The sequence below is a fragment of the Notamacropus eugenii genome, chromosome 3, assembly GCF_028372415.1.
Source record: "Notamacropus eugenii isolate mMacEug1 chromosome 3, mMacEug1.pri_v2, whole genome shotgun sequence".
Classification (NCBI taxonomy): Eukaryota; Metazoa; Chordata; class Mammalia; order Diprotodontia; family Macropodidae; genus Notamacropus; species Notamacropus eugenii.
Window position 1 is genome coordinate 289069210 of NC_092874.1, and position 17297 is coordinate 289086506.

At 44.1% G+C, this 17297-nt stretch overlaps 1 protein-coding gene across 2 annotated transcripts in view; it reads left to right on the top strand.

Moving 5' to 3' along the window:
- Window positions 1-14864: 14864 nt before the first annotated feature.
- Window positions 14865-17297, top strand: part of RIC8B (RIC8 guanine nucleotide exchange factor B) — a 96139-nt gene continuing 93706 nt past the window's right edge. For both annotated transcript variants that reach the window (XM_072655827.1, XM_072655828.1), the window contains exon 1: window positions 14865-15039. In XM_072655827.1, the coding sequence (XP_072511928.1) occupies window positions 14956-15039 (84 nt within the window). In that variant the 5' untranslated portion in view covers window positions 14865-14955. The remainder of the gene's footprint in view (window positions 15040-17297) is intronic.

Below are 17297 nucleotides of genomic sequence, written 5' to 3' on the forward strand. Positions count from 1 at the left end.
TTAACAAAGATGGCAGATGGGGCAGACACAAAGGATAGGAAGAAGTCATTCCAGCACCACCTGAAGGGGAAAACCAATGCTTTGATCTCTAAGAAGTGAAGACCTTATCCCCAGCCTTAACTTAGTAAGGTCAGTGGCCATCAAAGCCAGAGGAAGCAGACAGAATTAGCCACTAGTAATGGAAACCTTTTGACTTTGGGACAGGAATGGAGTCTGTGTAGGGAGAGTTGGTCACTGGTAGCAGAGGCACCTACCTTCTCTCCCTCTGATAATTAGGTACAATTACATATTAGATATAATATAGATTAGATATTAAATAAAATTATATGATGTCAAAGGAATGGCAAACATTGGGTTCAAGGTCAGTCACTCATTAAAAGAAAAACTGCTGAGTTTGGTCAGCAGAGGCATGCTCTCTGTGTTACAGACAAGCCAGGAACTATTATTGAAAAGGTCCTTACCAGGAAGTCAAGAAGCATTTATTAAATATCTACTATGCACTACACTCTCTTAAGTATAGTAGTGCAAGGAAAGTTAAAAGACAGTCCCTTAAAATCCTCAAAGAGCTCACAACCTAGTGGAAATATTAAGAATTCCAGCTAGGATGACTCATCCACATGGCATATCTGTGGAAATAAGGCCTGGATTGGGGACCTAGGTTAGAATCTTGACTGTTTCTTACTACCTGAATAATCCTAAAAAGTAGCAACTTCCCTGAGCTTTGGCTTCCTCCTCTATAAAATGAGAGGATTGACCCAGCCACTTTCAAAGCACCTCACAGATCTAAATCCAGTGATCATGCGGTGGCTTTTGTCAAGTGCAGAAAACCCTGGGTTTAGAATCAATGGGATTTAGGAGTTCACTCTGCCTCAGTTGCCAGCGTGCTAGGTGTGAGGTAAAACCCAGAGTTCTTTCCACTTTCAGTGCCTGGCATTTAGTGATGCTTGTGGCATTGACTTCATTTGTCTTATTATTAGTATTTTGGAGCAATCTTTCATATGGTTATTGATACTTTGCATTCCTTCTTTTAAACATTTCCTCTTCATACCCTTTATCTGCTTCTCTGTCAGGGAATAATAGAACTCTTATTCTGTACTGATTAGTGACTCAAAAGATTGGGGCAGGGACAGAAAAACTGTCAACCCCTTGCATATGGGTCTACCCTTCTCTGACCCTGTGTATGTACAACTTTTATTCCCTGAGTTGTCCTGCCAAAGGGTCCAGAACCCACTGGGTTTGTCCTGGATTTGTATTTCAGATGTAAATTGAGTGGATAATGAGAAGAAAATGGTGAACAACTTGGTCTTTGCCACAGTCACACCAATCAACAAGTCAATTGATAATCTTGCATTTAGAGCCTACCATCAAGTACCATGTCAGGCACTGGGGATACAAAGACAAAATAAGAAGGTTTCTGCCTGCAAGGAGTTAACATTCTTTCAGGAGAATCAAATATACACCACATAGAAGTAAATTCTAAAAAAAAGAAAGAAAGAAAAAAGAGAAAAGAAAAAAGTATAAAAGCAACAAAATTTTCAAAGCAACTAAACAGAAAAATAGACATTCTGAAAAGCAAATACAAGATAAAATTAAAGACAAAAACATTTTGAATTGATTAATCTGGGAGCTAGTCTTTTGGAAAAAATGCTCAAACCTAGGTAATGAGAGAGAGAGAGAGAGAGAGAGAGAGAGAGAGAGAGAGAGAGAGAGAGAGAGAGAAAGAGAGAGAGAGAAAGAGAGAGAGAGAGAGAGAAGAGGACCTGAGTTTGACAAGATAACCCAAAAGTGGGGTCACAAAGAGTCAGGCACAACTGAAACTGAACAACAACAAATCAACAAATAAAGATGAAATTTAGGAAATTGCTAGAAACTGTGCCCAAATGTATGATGGAAAAATGCTATCTTTAATGGATTAAATATTTACAGAAAGCAATACACTCAGATTATAAGAATAGCTAATAGGGAATTTACCTGGAATGCTCTCCCTCTTAGCCACCTTAGTTCTTTGAAGACTCAGCTCAAATCTCACTTTCTACAGGAGGCCTTCCCTCCACCTCAACTCCCAATGCCTTTCCTCTGATACTGATATCTATCCATTCTGTAAATAATTTAGATGCACAAAGTTCTTTACAAATTGTCTCTCCCATGGGAATGTGAACTTCTGTTCTTTTGCCTTTCTTTGCACCCCAAAACTCAGTGTAGAGCCTGACACATATTAAGTGCTTATTTTGACTACCTGACATACCGTGTTGGGCACTGGAGATACAGTAAGAAAACAAGACTGTCCCTGCACTCAAGAAGGTTATATTCAAGTAAGAAAGGATGATACTTGAGGATTTTAGCTACAAGTTAGATGGAAAAATCTCCAGGTTACAGTTTCAATGAAAAAAAGAAATAAAATTTTCATTTTCGCAAGTAATATAATGGTTCACTTAGAGAATCCTAGAGATTGAATTAAACATTAATTGAAAAAACTAAACATTTCACAAAAGTAGGTGAATATTAAATAAACTCACAAAATCATCAGCCTTTCTGTACCAATAAAACCCAACAGTTATAGACAAAGAAATTCCATTCAAAATTTCTACAGGATGTCTGAGATGCCTGGGAATTCACTTACCAAGAAACATGCATACAGAAATTAAATTACCATAACTACAAATCATTCTTTACAGAAATAAAGGAAGAGAAATAATTGGAAAAGAATTCAATGTTCATGATTGGGCTGTGCTAAATTAATAAAAAAATACTATCTAAATCAATTCATAGATCAAGTACAATAATTTGGTCTTTGATAATTCTTCAGTTCAATAGAGTAATTGAGTCCTCCAGGATATTTTGAGATTTGTATTTATAATATTGTACCTTTTAATGTGTAATTCTAGCCACCAGATTGTGGTTATACAGGTATTAGGTAAGAATAAGTTTTTGTAGCCTGAAGTGACACAGGGAGCACATCTACTGTTTCCTTCGGTAGTCAACATTGATCTCTAAGTCCAAACACCTTAAAGATAAATCTTCTGTTACCTCTTGTGGGAGTGACTGGTGAACGTCTCTGTTTCCACAAAGAAATCTTTATGACTCAGTTATTTGTTTGACTTCTCTGACACATGTATACCCTCATATATGTATGTGTATATATGTTTAAATATGTACACATTTGAGTATATACATCGATATGTGTACATGTATCAATGTATATATAGTCATAGGTATCATACATATGTAGATAGGTAGATAGATAGGTGTGAATATACACGTATATATGCATATACACACATTTATGTATATATATACATATGTATGTATACACACACACACACACACACACACACACACACACTGCCTCCTCCCTGAGGGTTCTTACTCCCTTTCTGGAATCACTAAAACATTGTTTCATTTGCTTTTCAGCTTCCTGGCCCCTCCCCATCCTTCATCTCCCTGTTCCATTTGCATTGTACTCTCCCCTTCCTCCATGATAGATTCTCTTTAGCTGTTCCATGCTTCTAACCTGTCTCCTCTTGCTTCAGTTCCTTGGCTACATCTTTAGTACAGACAGTTTGGTTGAAGTCCCTGGGGTTTCCTCCAAGGAGGTGACCAAGAAAGTCATCACTTTTTGTGCTTTGTCTGCCCACTTAGGATCTCTTCTCTTGCATACCCTTTCCAATTCCATTCCTCCCAATCACTTGAAAGATTTTGTTGCTGGTGATGTGAGTGGAAAGGAAGGCTTGGATAGAGGGATTGAGAACTCGGTAGCTGTTAGGGAAAGAATATGAGTCTCTGGAGAAGGGATGATAGAATTAAGACTCCTCAATTTTTTCCTTCCTTCATTATCTTAAACTCTTTTTATTTTATTTTAAGTGCTCCACAATAACTTCCATATAACCTAGATTTTTTCCCCTCCCTCCTCCTCCCTCCCTGAGACAGCATACAATTTTATATAGGTTCTACATATACATTCCCACTAAATATACCCTTACCTTAGTCATGTTTCATAGAAGAATTAAAATGAATGGGAGAAATCATAAAACAAACTAAAACATAATACAAAAGAAAATGATCTGCTACATTCTGCGATTGAATTCCACAGTTCTTTCTCTGGATATGGAAGGCATTTTGCCTTAAAAGACCATTGGGAATTTTTTAAGTCCTTCCATTGCAATGAAGTTCTAAGTCTATCAGAAAAAATCCTCGCACACTGTAGTTATTGCTGTGTACAAAGTTCTCCTGGTTCTGCTCCTTTCACTCAGCATCAGGTCATATAAGTCTTTCCAGGACTCTCTGAAGTTTTCCTGTTCATCATTTCTTATAGCATAATAGTGTTCCATTACATTCATATACCACAATTTGTTCAGCCATTCCCCAACTGATGGGCATCCCCTTGATTTCCAGTTTTTGGCCATCACAAAGAGTGCTGCTATAAATATTTTTGTACATGTGGGACTCTTTCCCATTTTTATGATCTCTTGGGAATACAGTCCTAGGAGACCTAGAAAACTACTTGATACTGGCTAAGGAACAGAAAGGTAGACCAGAGGAATAGGTTAGGTAGCCAAGACACAGTAGTCAAAGAATGTAACAATCTACTGTTTGATAAACCCAGGGACCCCAGCTTCTTGGATAAGAACTCACTGTTAGACAAAAATTGCTGGGAAAACTGGATAACAGTGTAGCAGAAACTAGACATAGACTAATGCCTGATACCGTACACAAGAATAAAGTCCAAATGGTACATGGTCTAGATAGAAAGATTGATACTATAAACAAATTAGTGGAGCAAGGAATGTATATTTATCAGATTTATGAAGAAGGGAAGAATTTTTGACTAAACAAGAGATAGAAAGCATTATGAAGTACAAAATGGATAATTTTGATTACATTAAACTGAAAAGTTTTTGCACAACCAAACCCGATGCAGCAAAGATTAGGAGGGAAGCAGAAAATTGGGAAAGAATTTTTGCAACTAGCTTCTCTGATAAAGGCCTCATTTCTAAAATATATTATCTTAAACTCTTAAAGAGCTAATAAAACTATGGTTGCTTAGTAGATGATGGAGCAATTTCTAGCTAGTGTCCATGGCCATGCTGGGGCATTTCTTAGCTTCTCACAGTCCCATCCCTCTTCCTGAATGACAAGTGACCATCCCTAGGTTGATGTGAATAAACCGTTCAGTTGATTCCAGTGGATCTTAAAGGCTTGAAGGTACAATTGAGGGGCACATTGAATTAGAAGACTGGCTAAAGCTCTTGACCTGGATAAGGTAGTGAAGTGAGCAGGAAGCTGACTACCTTAAGGGTTAGAGAGAAGGGACAGTAGATTGTGCTGTCAATATAACCCAACCTAAAACCAGAGATGGAAACCTACTTGAAAGGTCTGAAGGGTATTTGAAGGGCATACTCCTGTAGGGTCAGAGATCAGAAGAACTAAAGTGGAAGGGAGAAATCAGGAGTAAGGCCCCTTGGGGACCTACATTCAAAGCTGGTTGTTAGAAGGCCAAGCATTTCCATGAGGAAAAGGGACCTCTGAAATATATTTTTTTAAAACTGACCTCTCTGACCACAAAGGGTAGAAGAGGACTAATGCCATCTACTAGAGAATTATGATCAATTGAATGCCACTCAGGGCAATGGAAGAACTGTGACAGGACATAGCATGTAATATTGATACCTCCAGGTACTTAGAACAGAGGTAGTAACATGCAGGACTAATCCCAAGCAAAGACTTAAGGGAACTGAGCCTGAGAATGTTGACAAGGAGTGACCTCAAAAGCCTCGATCAGAGACATATGCTGAGAAGCCACACTAGAGGTATTGCTTGATGGGAACCTATCAAGAGGTATATAATAGATAAGCATAATTGACCAAGTCTAAGCAAACCTCTGAGGAGGATATTCATAGAGAGTTATGATTATTTTCCATAAGCGATGTTGTGAGTCCTGTTTAATCTGATCTATAAACAAATCTGTTCATTTGTTGATGCCTGTGACCCTTGTACTTGCTTGCAAAACGACTTGGTGACAACACACTGGGCAACGTGAAGTAATAAAGTTCCTGGATTGTTTGGGTGGGGCAATGAGCCAGAGAAATTTAAAAGTTCCTCAAAATGTATGTGGGGATCCTATTGACATAAGGATTACATGAATGATAAACAGGTTCTGACTTTGAGTATAGAGGTAGTAGATGTGTCACCGAGAGAACTGATTATGCAGAAAGTACACTGAAGAAGCCTGGAGGCCACAGCAAACTGGCCAAGTGATCCATGGACAATGGGCCCTTTCTCTGGGACTAGATTCCCTCACCTGTTAAACGAGGGGCTTAAACTAGAAGATATTTCTATGATTCTTTGATTTTAGGATCTTCCTCCAATAAAAGAGAAAGACTACCCTGTGAGGGTTTGACAAGACAAATCTTCAGGGGACTGCCAAGCTGTGCCCATGAAAATAAGAATGAGGTCCAAAGAATACTAGGACATAGTGAATCTCTGTGTGGGCAAGAGCCAAAATGCAAGATTTCTTTTTACAGAGTTGAAGCTTATTAAAGGCAAATGGAAAATCTTTGACTCAGAAACCTCCTTCCCCAAAGGTCCTGGCTCTGGCTTGGACCAGATGCCATGAAGAGATAGACTTGCCTCATAGGATATTATCTTTTACCACCCCCCCATCCCCAATCTTAGGATCACAGATTGAGAGCAGAAAGGATTTCAGGGGGTATCAAATCCAGTGCCCTCATTTTACAGATGGAGAAACTGAGGCTTATAGAAGTTAAGTGATCCACTCAGGGTCACATAGCTATCAAACATCTGAGGCAGGATTCAAATCTAGGTCTTCCTGACTCCAAGTCTGACATTCCCCCCTCTATGGCATATGGAATCTTCCTCTTCACCTCTCCTCTCAGTCTACCCTCCATCCTTCTAAGCTGTTTTTCTACTTTAAAATTACCCTCGACAGAAATTCAGAGAAATGTCTTATATGCTAGAGAGAATCCATTCCTATGCTGAACCCTCCATGCTCCCCTCCTCCAGATCTGGAATTCAACAACTTTCTGAAAGAGCTGCCTTACGGTTTCCCTTCCTTGGGCTCATTTATCACTGTCCAGAGAATGCAACAAACCAAGATCTTATTAAAAAGTGAAATTGGACCATTATCACAAGGGACAGGAGCAAAAGAATAGTGGTATAATATAATATAACATATACAATGTATATGATATAACACAATATAATGCAATGTAATATAATGTAACATAACAGCATAACTCTCTCTGCCTTTCTGTCTCTCTCTGTCTCCATCTGTCTCTGTCTTTCTGTCTCTCTTTGCCTTTCTGTCTCTGTCTCCTGTCTCTGTCTGTCTGTCTCTCTATATAAAGATATAGATAGATATACAGTGTGTATGTGTGTGTATACGTGTGTGAGTGAAAAGAACAAGATCACTTGAAGATTTTTTTTTATTAGCAGGCAGAAAAAGACCCAGTGGGAGGGAGAGTGGGCAGCACCTTCGTTCCAATGAAGTCACTTTTCTAACAGGCTCCCTCTTGCCGGGAGGGTCACTATCCTTTAACAGCTGTGGCCTCTACCTCCCCTCCCTGCAATCCTGCTAGGTCAGCCAGACCACCGTGCCTGACCCTGCCGCCCATGTAGTTCCCATGCAGGCCCTGCCCAGAAGGCTGAGCTCAAGCTGCTTAGCATGCCAGAAGCTGCTGGATTTCAGCTGGGTAGAAAGGGCTTTGTGGGTCTCTGGCCCTGGCTACACTTTATCCTGTCTTCCTTTCACTAGAATGTCATCCTTCATATGCTCCCCAACAACAAGATGAAAAAGTGACAATGATGAATGACAATTATCTTTTGTCACCACTACCCCTGCCTAGGTTGGACCTTTAAGACTTTAGTCCAATGTTGGTACATCAAACAAATTAGTTCTCTGCTGCTGGGGAGAGTGAAGATGTGGACTGGGCATAGCTGTTTTCTCTTTATTCGAAGCCCAGTGAACCTCATTCAGAAAACGCTGAGGGAGGGGTGGGGGGAAGAGTCCCAAGCGCTGCCCCCTGCAGAGCTTCCAATGGGCAGGCAGTGGTGGATGAGCTTACAGAGAAGCAATGACTCCTGGGAAGGAGGGCCAACAGACACCCTTAGGGACCCCACCTATCCTTGCCCCCACCAAAAGAAGGCTTTGCCTAGTCCTCCTTGCTGTTCCTCATGGGATGAGGGTGAGTGTAGACCCCTCTGCTGCGGTACCTCTGCTTTGTCTGCCTGAGCTTATTTCAGACCTTTGGGCTTGCCCACTGTTTTTGTATTCTCAATGTTTGTCCATCCCAACTGCATTAGAGTATTCTCATTCATTACCATAACACAAGTGATTTAACTATTTTCCTGTTGTTGGAAACTTAGGTTGCTTTCAGGTTTTTGCAGTTATACCTGTGAGGTCTGGTGGTTGGGAGAAACTGAGGCTGTTCTGGCATGTCCTCTCCCTGCTCTATATGTTGGCTTTGCTGGCCTCATACATTATATATTGTTGGCTGGGCCCAAGTCCTGTCTACACATACACGTGCGCACACACACACAAACACACACACACACACACACACACACACACACACATATATACACAGACACACAGAGACACAAACATACACACACCCTACTACCCTTCTCCTCCCCAGAGGACTCTCCCATGACCCCCAGTCCTTGCTGTGCAGGGGACATCAGGCTGCTTCTGCCTGTCCTGTAATCTCTGGGCCTAAGAGGGAGGTCCTGCACAGCCAGGCCAGGAGACTGAGAAGGAGGAAGGTCAGGAGAGAGAAGTCTCAACAGCTTCTGGCTTCCCCCAGCTTTGCCTCCTGGGAACTCTCCTCCCCAAAGAGGAAGAAGCTAGCTGAGCCAGGAAAGGCCCTTGGGCTCTTCACATAGCAGTCATGAAGACATTGTCAGGGCTGGTAAGAGTGACTGCAGGAAACAAGAGGGCCCATCATAATCACCACTATGGCCCACACTGCCTACCCCCAGTGGGAAACTCAGAGTACTGGTACAGGAGGCAGAATGGGCAAAGGGAGACACTGCCATTGCCCTCCCCTTCCCTCACACCCTGGCACCACTTGAGAGCTGGCCTGGAACCCTGAAGCTAAAAGCTCCACAGTCATTCCAGGTCCTCGGCCCAGCTGGTCACTATCTTTGCAAGCATTAAACCCCTCAGCCCTGGGCAACCAGCACCAGTGAAAACCTGCAAAAGGCCATCTCCCCACCAAAGTCCTTGGCATGGCTCTACCTGGGATTTGTCAGGGCAAATGTCACTAGAGAAGTGGTGTTTGTCCTTCCAGCAGCCTCAGGTTCCCCTCTAGGATCCAGCTAAACCATGTTCCATGCCACTGAGACCCCCAGATCTTCCTGTGCAGCCAAGAGATTGACCCCTCCTGGGGATGGTTTGTATCCAGTTAGAATGGGAACTCGATGGGGACAGAGACCACGCTGCTTCTCTACTCACATCTCCGGTGGCTCACATGTTGCAAACATGTAGCAAATGCTTCATAAAGACTTTTCTATTCATTTGTGATATTTTGTGTCTGAATTCATAGGTTAACATGTGAAGAGTCATTTAGTAAGTGTAGTTATTTTCATTGTTTGCTGTCATTTCTTTTAAAAATTAGTTTCAAAAGAAGCATTTGCATTTTATAGAACCTAAGAATTGCATCTAAACAGATATAAACATGCTTGCATACATGTGTTTTGTACAGGTATGTGTGTATACATGAATGTGTGTAGAGAGTGGGGAGAGACAGAGACAGAGACAGAGAGAAACGGAGAGACAGAGACAGATAGACAATGTGAGGGGAGGTTAAAATGAAGCAGAACCACAACTAAGAGTTTTTGCCTCTGTCGTTAACAGTCCAGGAGGAATCTTTGCTATGCGTCTTCTCCAGAAGATGTGGTTGGGCCTTCCTTATTGGGGTTTCCTATTCCACCCTACTGGGGCAGTGACCAGCATGAATTTAGGGGGCTCACTCAATAGTGGCTGATTAGGTTTGATTACAAAGGATTTGAATCCCAGATGCCTGCTACCAGCTCCAGTGAGTCTGACCCATCCGGCCACATACTCATATACATGCACACACACACATGCATATTCACTGAATTCATGACAGAAGTCACTGAAATGTGAATGAAAGATGCAGCTTGAGCCTTTGTAAATGTTATCAGCCTGAGAGTCCAAGATGAACCTTTTGGTCCAGGCTCTGTTACTATGCAGCTTTGAGCGATCACTAAGCATTTATTAAGCACCTACTATATGTCCAACATTGCGCTGAGCGGGGTCAGGGGCTGGTACAGAGCTCTAAGTGGTTCATCCCTGGACCTCAAGCCGTTTCCACTCCAATTGGGGGAAGATACAAGCACATACACAGACACATACAAACCACAAATACGACAAACACGAGCTAGGTGGGGCAGGGGGACACACAGTAGAAGATGCATTTGAACTGAATCTTAAAACAAAACAAAAAGAAACAGAGGCAAGAAGGTAATGTATTCCAGCCTGAGAAACAATTGGGTTTGAACTTGCACATGGAAGGAACAGCAAGGTCATTTTGGAATAAACATCGAGTCTATGAAAGGTAATAATACATAATAAGCCTTGAAAGGTAGGATGGGTCGAGGTTATAAAGTCCTTTAAATGCCCAACAGGAGTTTGTATTTGATCCTAGAAGCAATAGGGAGCCATTGAAATTTATGGGGGCAGGGTGTTGATGGTGGTGACATGGTCAGATCTACACTAGGGAAAATCACTTTGTTGACTTTATGGAGGATGCAACAGAGTGGGGAGGGTTTGAGGTAGGTGACCAAATAGTTGGTTATTACAATAGTCCAGGTGAGAGATGGTGAGGGTAATAAATCATCATACTAGCTATGGGATTTCAGGAAAAAAAGGGGGGAAGTGGAATATGTGAGAGATATTATGGTGACATTCACTTAATGTCTCTGGGCCTCAGTTTCCTCATCTGTAAAATGAGGATGTTGGAGTAGTTGGTTTCTTAGACCTTTTTCAGCTCTAGATCCATGATACTAGAAATCTTTTTTTTTTTTAAGTGAATATGAAATAATGAAGGGTGAAATGAGTAGAACCAAGGGACCATTGTATGCAGCAACAGTAATATTGTTTTAAGAATGACTTTGAGTGAATTAGTTATTTTGTTTGTTAGAAATACCTAAATTAACTATAAAGGACATATGAAGAAAGAAGCAGTCTATATCCAGAGAAAGAAATGATAAATAGAAGTATATACAGAATAATTTTACATATATGCACTTATTTGTGTCTAATGGTAGCCATCTGTAGGATGGGGGGAGGGAAGAAAAATAGGGAAACAAAGGAAATTCACGTGATAATTTCATTGTATATTTGAAAGAAATAGTAAATATGCATGGTAGATGTGCAGTTTCATGTACAATCATCTTTTTTTATGGTACTATGTTGTGAAAATGTTTGTGTTATTCCATAAATTAAAATAAAATCAAATAATTTTTAAGTGAACAGTCATTTCTTAAGGTAAAAATTTATCATTTGTTTTGCATTTTAAAAAGCTCTTTTAAAAGTGTAATTATTGCAGTCAGTCTACTGGAAAACAGATCCTTGGAACACTGTCTCTAGGTGACTCTTTCCAAAAAGTAATTTAGATGGAGTAAACAAGTCAGACCCTAGTTTATTTATTCCCTTGGTATAGTCAGGAGGCAGCTCTTATACATAAATAAAGTCATTATTAAACATTACTTATGTTGCTGGGCACAAAGTGGGTCCTCAAAGTCTTAGTGAATTATATCATGTAATTAATCAACATGGGAAAGTATGATAGAGAGGAAATAAAATTAAACCAGCAAGAAAACCAACTGCTTTTAAATATGTTAATACCATGTGGCTGGTTCATGTGGCTTGCTAAGGAGCAAGAACAGACATCTTTAGTATCCCCCACTCCCCCTCTCCAAGGGAGACTGATTCCTGCCAGAGGCTGGCCACTCTACTGTACTTAGAGGAAGAGGGTACCAGGCTGGAATTATGCCTGTCTGCTCCCTTAACTATTATTAGTCTAGGGGAAATAACTACAAAGGTCAAGCTGAAATCCTGATCACTATTCATTAATGGGGTGAGGGGGACCCCAAGGTTTGACTCCTGTCCCACCAAATACCAGGTCTACAATGAGCACACAAAGCAAATAACAAAGAAGCCCATTTATCTCAAGTCAATTGCAAAACAGAAATTGGAGAAAATGCATATGTGTGTGTGTGTGTATACATATATATATATATATGTATATGTATATGTATATACACCAGATCAGGGGTGAGGAACTCGCAGCTCAAGGCCACACGTGGCCCTCTAGATTCTGAAGTGTAGCCTTTCCAAACTTCATGATTCAGTCAAAGAGCTGCACTTGAGGACCTAAAGGGCCACATGTGGTCTCGAGGCCACAGGTTCCCCACTCCTGGACTAAAGAGACTATTCTCTCTTCTCTCCCACTCTCGCCAATGCTGCCTCACCCCACAGGTGGATGTGGGAGACATTGATCTCCCCAGTGAGGAGAGTCCGATACCAATAGACTTTGAGGCTTGGGTTATGTTATTATGGTAATATCCTTGAGTAATTTCATATGAAGTGTTCTTAATGATACATTTTAGTTTTATACTTGTGATATAACTTGAGTTTTCCATTTCCTCCCTAAGAAGTATGCTTTTCATGAGACTGATTATTTTAAAACTTTGAAGTTCTGGACAAATTAATCATATCATATACATGTGACTTTCATTAAAGTCCATCTTGGCAAGGAGGTGTTCTTGAGTCCTTTTAGGCCACACCAGGACACAAAATTTTGTAGGCCCTTCCATGCTGAAGGGTGTCAGAAATGGGACCAGCAACCTGCTGCATGTAAAAGAGAAGGCACATCTGGAAAGGCTGATCCCCAGAAGGTTGACCACCAGCAGACAAGTCTGGGCCATGGTAATTCACAAAAAAAACTGTTTACTAACGTGTAGAGCAATGGTTCTCCAAATTTGTGACCCGTTTGTACTCTGCTTTTTTCCCTCATGGCCCCATGAATCCTGGCCACAAACCAGTTACCATCTGCCCTGTTTGAACACCCCCATTGATGGAGGTTTGCTGTTTGCCGGAGCAAACCAGAAGATAGAGGATTATTAGAAGGGAAATTCAGTTCCATTCAACCCAAATCAATGAACATTTATTAAGCACCTATTGTGTGTGGGACACTGTAGGAAGCCCTGGGGGCTACAAAGACAAAACCTGAAAATGATGTTGGCCATTAGGGAGCTTAATGGCATCATAGGTTCTTAGATCTAGAGCTGGAGGGGGTTGTAGAGGGCATCTAGTCCAATTCCATTTTACAGATGGAGAAACTGAGGAGCAGAGTAGTGAAGTAACTCTTAAGAAGTTTAAATCCAGATCTTCTGACCTAGTTATCTTTCCACTCTAGGAGGGAGAAAGGAAATGCAGACATAAGTAGATACAAAGTAGATACATACAGATACAAAGTAACTTAACTATGGGGATGGCAGGAAATACTTTTGAGGGAGATTGTGACTTGGGAGATGAGCCTTGAGGGTAGCTGGGGATTCCACCTGTGGGTGGGGGTGAAAAAAGAGACTATTCAGGGCATAAAGGCAAGATGGGGACGACGCTGTGGGCCAGCATGGCTGAAACAGAAGAGGAGGGCATAGGAGAGTCATGTGAAAGTGGTCTGGAAAGATCCGCAGGAGTCCAGTCGGGTTGTGAAGGGCTTCAAGAGTCAAATAGGAGTATTTTATTCTAGGGTGACAGGGAGCCACGGAAGCTTCTAGAGTAGGGGAATGGCTGGAGCCCGGTTTGAAAGTGACCAGAGAGATCGCCTCTTCCAATCTTGCCCATTTTACATAGGAAGAAGCTGAGGCCCAGGGAGGTGAGGAGACTCAGGGACCAGGAGCTTTAGGCTGAGGTCCGGAGAGGTTGTGCAACTCCTCGCAGGACACCCAGCAGCTAATGAGCAGAGAGGGGCTTCCAGCCCACTTGGTGCATACCCCAAATTCAAAGCTACGACAAGCAAAGGGACCCAAAGCCACTTAGAAAAAAAAAAAGAGGAAGAAATCGGTTCAGACCAGCCCTCAGCGCCCAGTTCCCATAGTTTCTGTTATCAGTCCTAGTAACACCCTGGGTCTGACAGGTTCGGTCCAAAGCTGTCCCTGGGCAGCAGCTTCCCTACAAGGGCTGGAGTTGTGAAGGGAGATGGTCCCTAAAGCCTTCCTGGGGCACTAGCTCCAGCCTCCCCAACCCCCGAGGTGCCACGGGCTCCTCCCTCTGCCAGGTGCTCTCCACGCCCCCACGAAGACTACAATTCCCAGCATGCCCTGCGGCGAGAAGGCAAAGCTTCTCCGAGGAGCACGGAGACTACTCCTCCCTGCATGCAGTTCAGGATCTGTCAGCTGATGGGTGGGCGGGGCGGCAGAGGGAGGATAGGGCAGGTCTGCCCCATTGCATGCTGGGGGAAGTAGTCCGGCGAAGCCGCGGCAACTGAAAAAAAGGGTTCTAGGCCCAGCGGGCAGTGTAGGAAGAACGGGGCCGCCGGGAATAGGTGGCGAGGGGGGAACTCCGCCTTCTGCGCTCTGTCCGCGGTCTCGCTTTCCGCTGCCTCGCCGAGGGAGATGCCTCGCCCGGGGCTCCACCCCCGACGCGCAGCCAATCCGCGCGGCGAACGCGATCCCTCCCCCCCCTTCCCTCGGCGGGCGGGCGCGGCGCAGCGCGGCGGTTGCCATGGGAACATTGACGTCACGGGGGTGAAAGGTGAGGGGCGGTGACGTCAGCCCGAGCCAGGCGGAGGCTGGCGGGTGGGAGGGAGGGGGAGAGAGCGGGCGAGCCAGCGGCCCGAGAGGGAGGGGGCGCGAGGCGTTGACCCGGAGCCCGGAGCAGCACGCGGCCGCCCCACACCTGCGGCGATGGATGCGGAGGGGGCGCTGAACACCTTGCGGGGGGGTGACGCGGGGGCCATCGAGAGAGTCCTGCGGGAGTACAGCGAGGAGGTAAAGCCGGCGCGGGGCCCCCTCCCCGAGAGGGCAGTGTCGCATCGCCTCGGGCGAACGCCCCCCTCCCCAACCCCCCAGCCCAGCCCGGCCCCGAGCGGGCACGGGAGTGTACCCCGAGGCGTAGCCCTCCGTGCGAGCGACCTCCGCTAATGCATGCACCGGACCCTGCCTTCCCCCCCTCGACCCCCGGCGATCGCCCCCATGCACGCCCCCCCAGCCCCCCCAGCTCGTCGCAAAGGCTTTCCTCTGCTCGCTTCGTATTGCAGGCTCCAGCCCTTTCCCTCCCTCCCTCCATCCCTCCCTCCCTCCTTCCCCCCTCCCCCCACCTCAGTGCAGGCCGTCTCCCCCCTCCCAACCAGGATGGCAGATCTCCCCCTCCCTCCCTTTCCCGCGGCCCCCCCCAGCCTCCCCCTCCCCTGCTTAGATCGATCTCCCCCAATCGCAGCATCAGGAAGCAGCTGCCTTACTCAGAAACCCTCAGCGGCTCCCCGCTGCTCCCCGAAATACAACCCTAACTCCAGGCTCGGAGCCGAATCGAGCGATCAACAAGCGTTGGTCGGATCCCAGGGCTTGGAACCTTTGGGATCCTCTAGTCCAGCCCTCTCTCCCCTCCCAACCAGTGTACCGATGAAGAAACTGAGGCCCACGGACTGGGGACTTGTCCAAGGTCACGCTGGGAGTGAAAAGCTGAACCCAGCTGGGAGTGTCAGACTGCAAATTCAGCGTTGACATTTCCTGCTCTGGCCCTAATCTACCAGTCTTATCTCACTAGGGTTGGGTAGGGTCTATTACCATGGGAGGTAGGGTCCAAAAGTACCATCTAGTCCAAGGATGTTCTGGACCCCTTTGACAGTCAGTCTAGGGAAGCCTGTGAACCCCTTCCCAGAAACATGTTTTTAGATGCATAAAACCACCAGAGAAATCAATTATATTGCAACACAGTTATCAAAATATTTTTTGAAAATTCCTGGACAAGTTAAGAACCCCTGATTTGTTAAAATCCTACTTCTCTCGTTTTACAGGGGTCCCACAAATGGTAAGTAGCAGAGTGGGATTTGAACTCCAGTCTGCTTGACCACAAATTCTGAGCCCTCATCACTACCCTGTGTTGCACTGTAACAGGCAGACAGACAGGCAGCTAGCAGTCAACAAACATGTATTAAGCACTTGCTGTGTACTGAGCACTTTTCTAAATTCTGGGGGTAGGTACAAAAAAGGGGGTGGGTACAAAAAACATAGTTCCTTCTCCCAAGGAGCACATTATCCAGGAGGACAATAACCAGGTACCTTCAGGGGGTCTATGCAAGATGGAAAGTGATATGAAAGGGGGAGGCCTGCTGGGACCCTAGGTTCTAGTGAAACTTGCCTTCTGCTTGGTCACCAAATGGCCCCAGGATTTCCTATTTTCTGACTGGTCAGGCTGTTTTTTTTCCCCCTGGACATCCTTCAGCACCCCTCAGTGAATGCCTTGACCCATTTCCCAGCTTCCCTTAGGAGAATCCTACCCTTCAGGGCCCTGGACTTCTTTTGGAATCATCCCCCTTCTCCCCCTTCTCCAGATGCAATCTCTCCTCCCAGGAGCCTCCCACTATTTTGTTTGAATCTTTCCTGTAACCCCATCATCTTGAACTTCCTGAAGGAATTATGTCCTGGCCTTTACCCAATTCTTGTACCTTCCTGGCAGGGATTATGGATTGTTGATCTCTGTGTCCCCAGGGCCTACTTTGTTGTCCTGGCCCTGAGCACCTATATAGAGCAGATACCAAGGAAATATTTATTCAACAGAATTGAAATTGGACCTTTGACACCCTTAAAGTATAGTAGTGGTAATAGTTCCATCTTAACTTTATGATTTTCCTCCTCCTGTCTTTCCTGTGAAACTCATTAGAACCATAGGAAGGTTCTAAGTGGAGCAGGTGTCGGTAAAAATAAAACAATCATTTTACAATTGAAACTGACAATCAGCAGGGTGGAGGAATTTGAAGCAGGGTTGGCTTCAGAACCCAGACCAGAACTCATATTTGGCATTGGGACAGACCCTAAAGATCCGCCAGGCCTTTTATAGAGAAGAAAGATGAATCCTGGTGAAGTGACTTGTCAAAGGTCACACAGGTAATAAGAGGAGTAGACCTCGGATTGGAATCCAGGTTGTCTGACTTCAAACCTGGCAATCCCCAGGAACCAGCCTGGGGTAATTTCAAGCGTTTTTTGTTTGTCTTTATTAGACATATCTCTGACTCCGTGTGAAAACATAT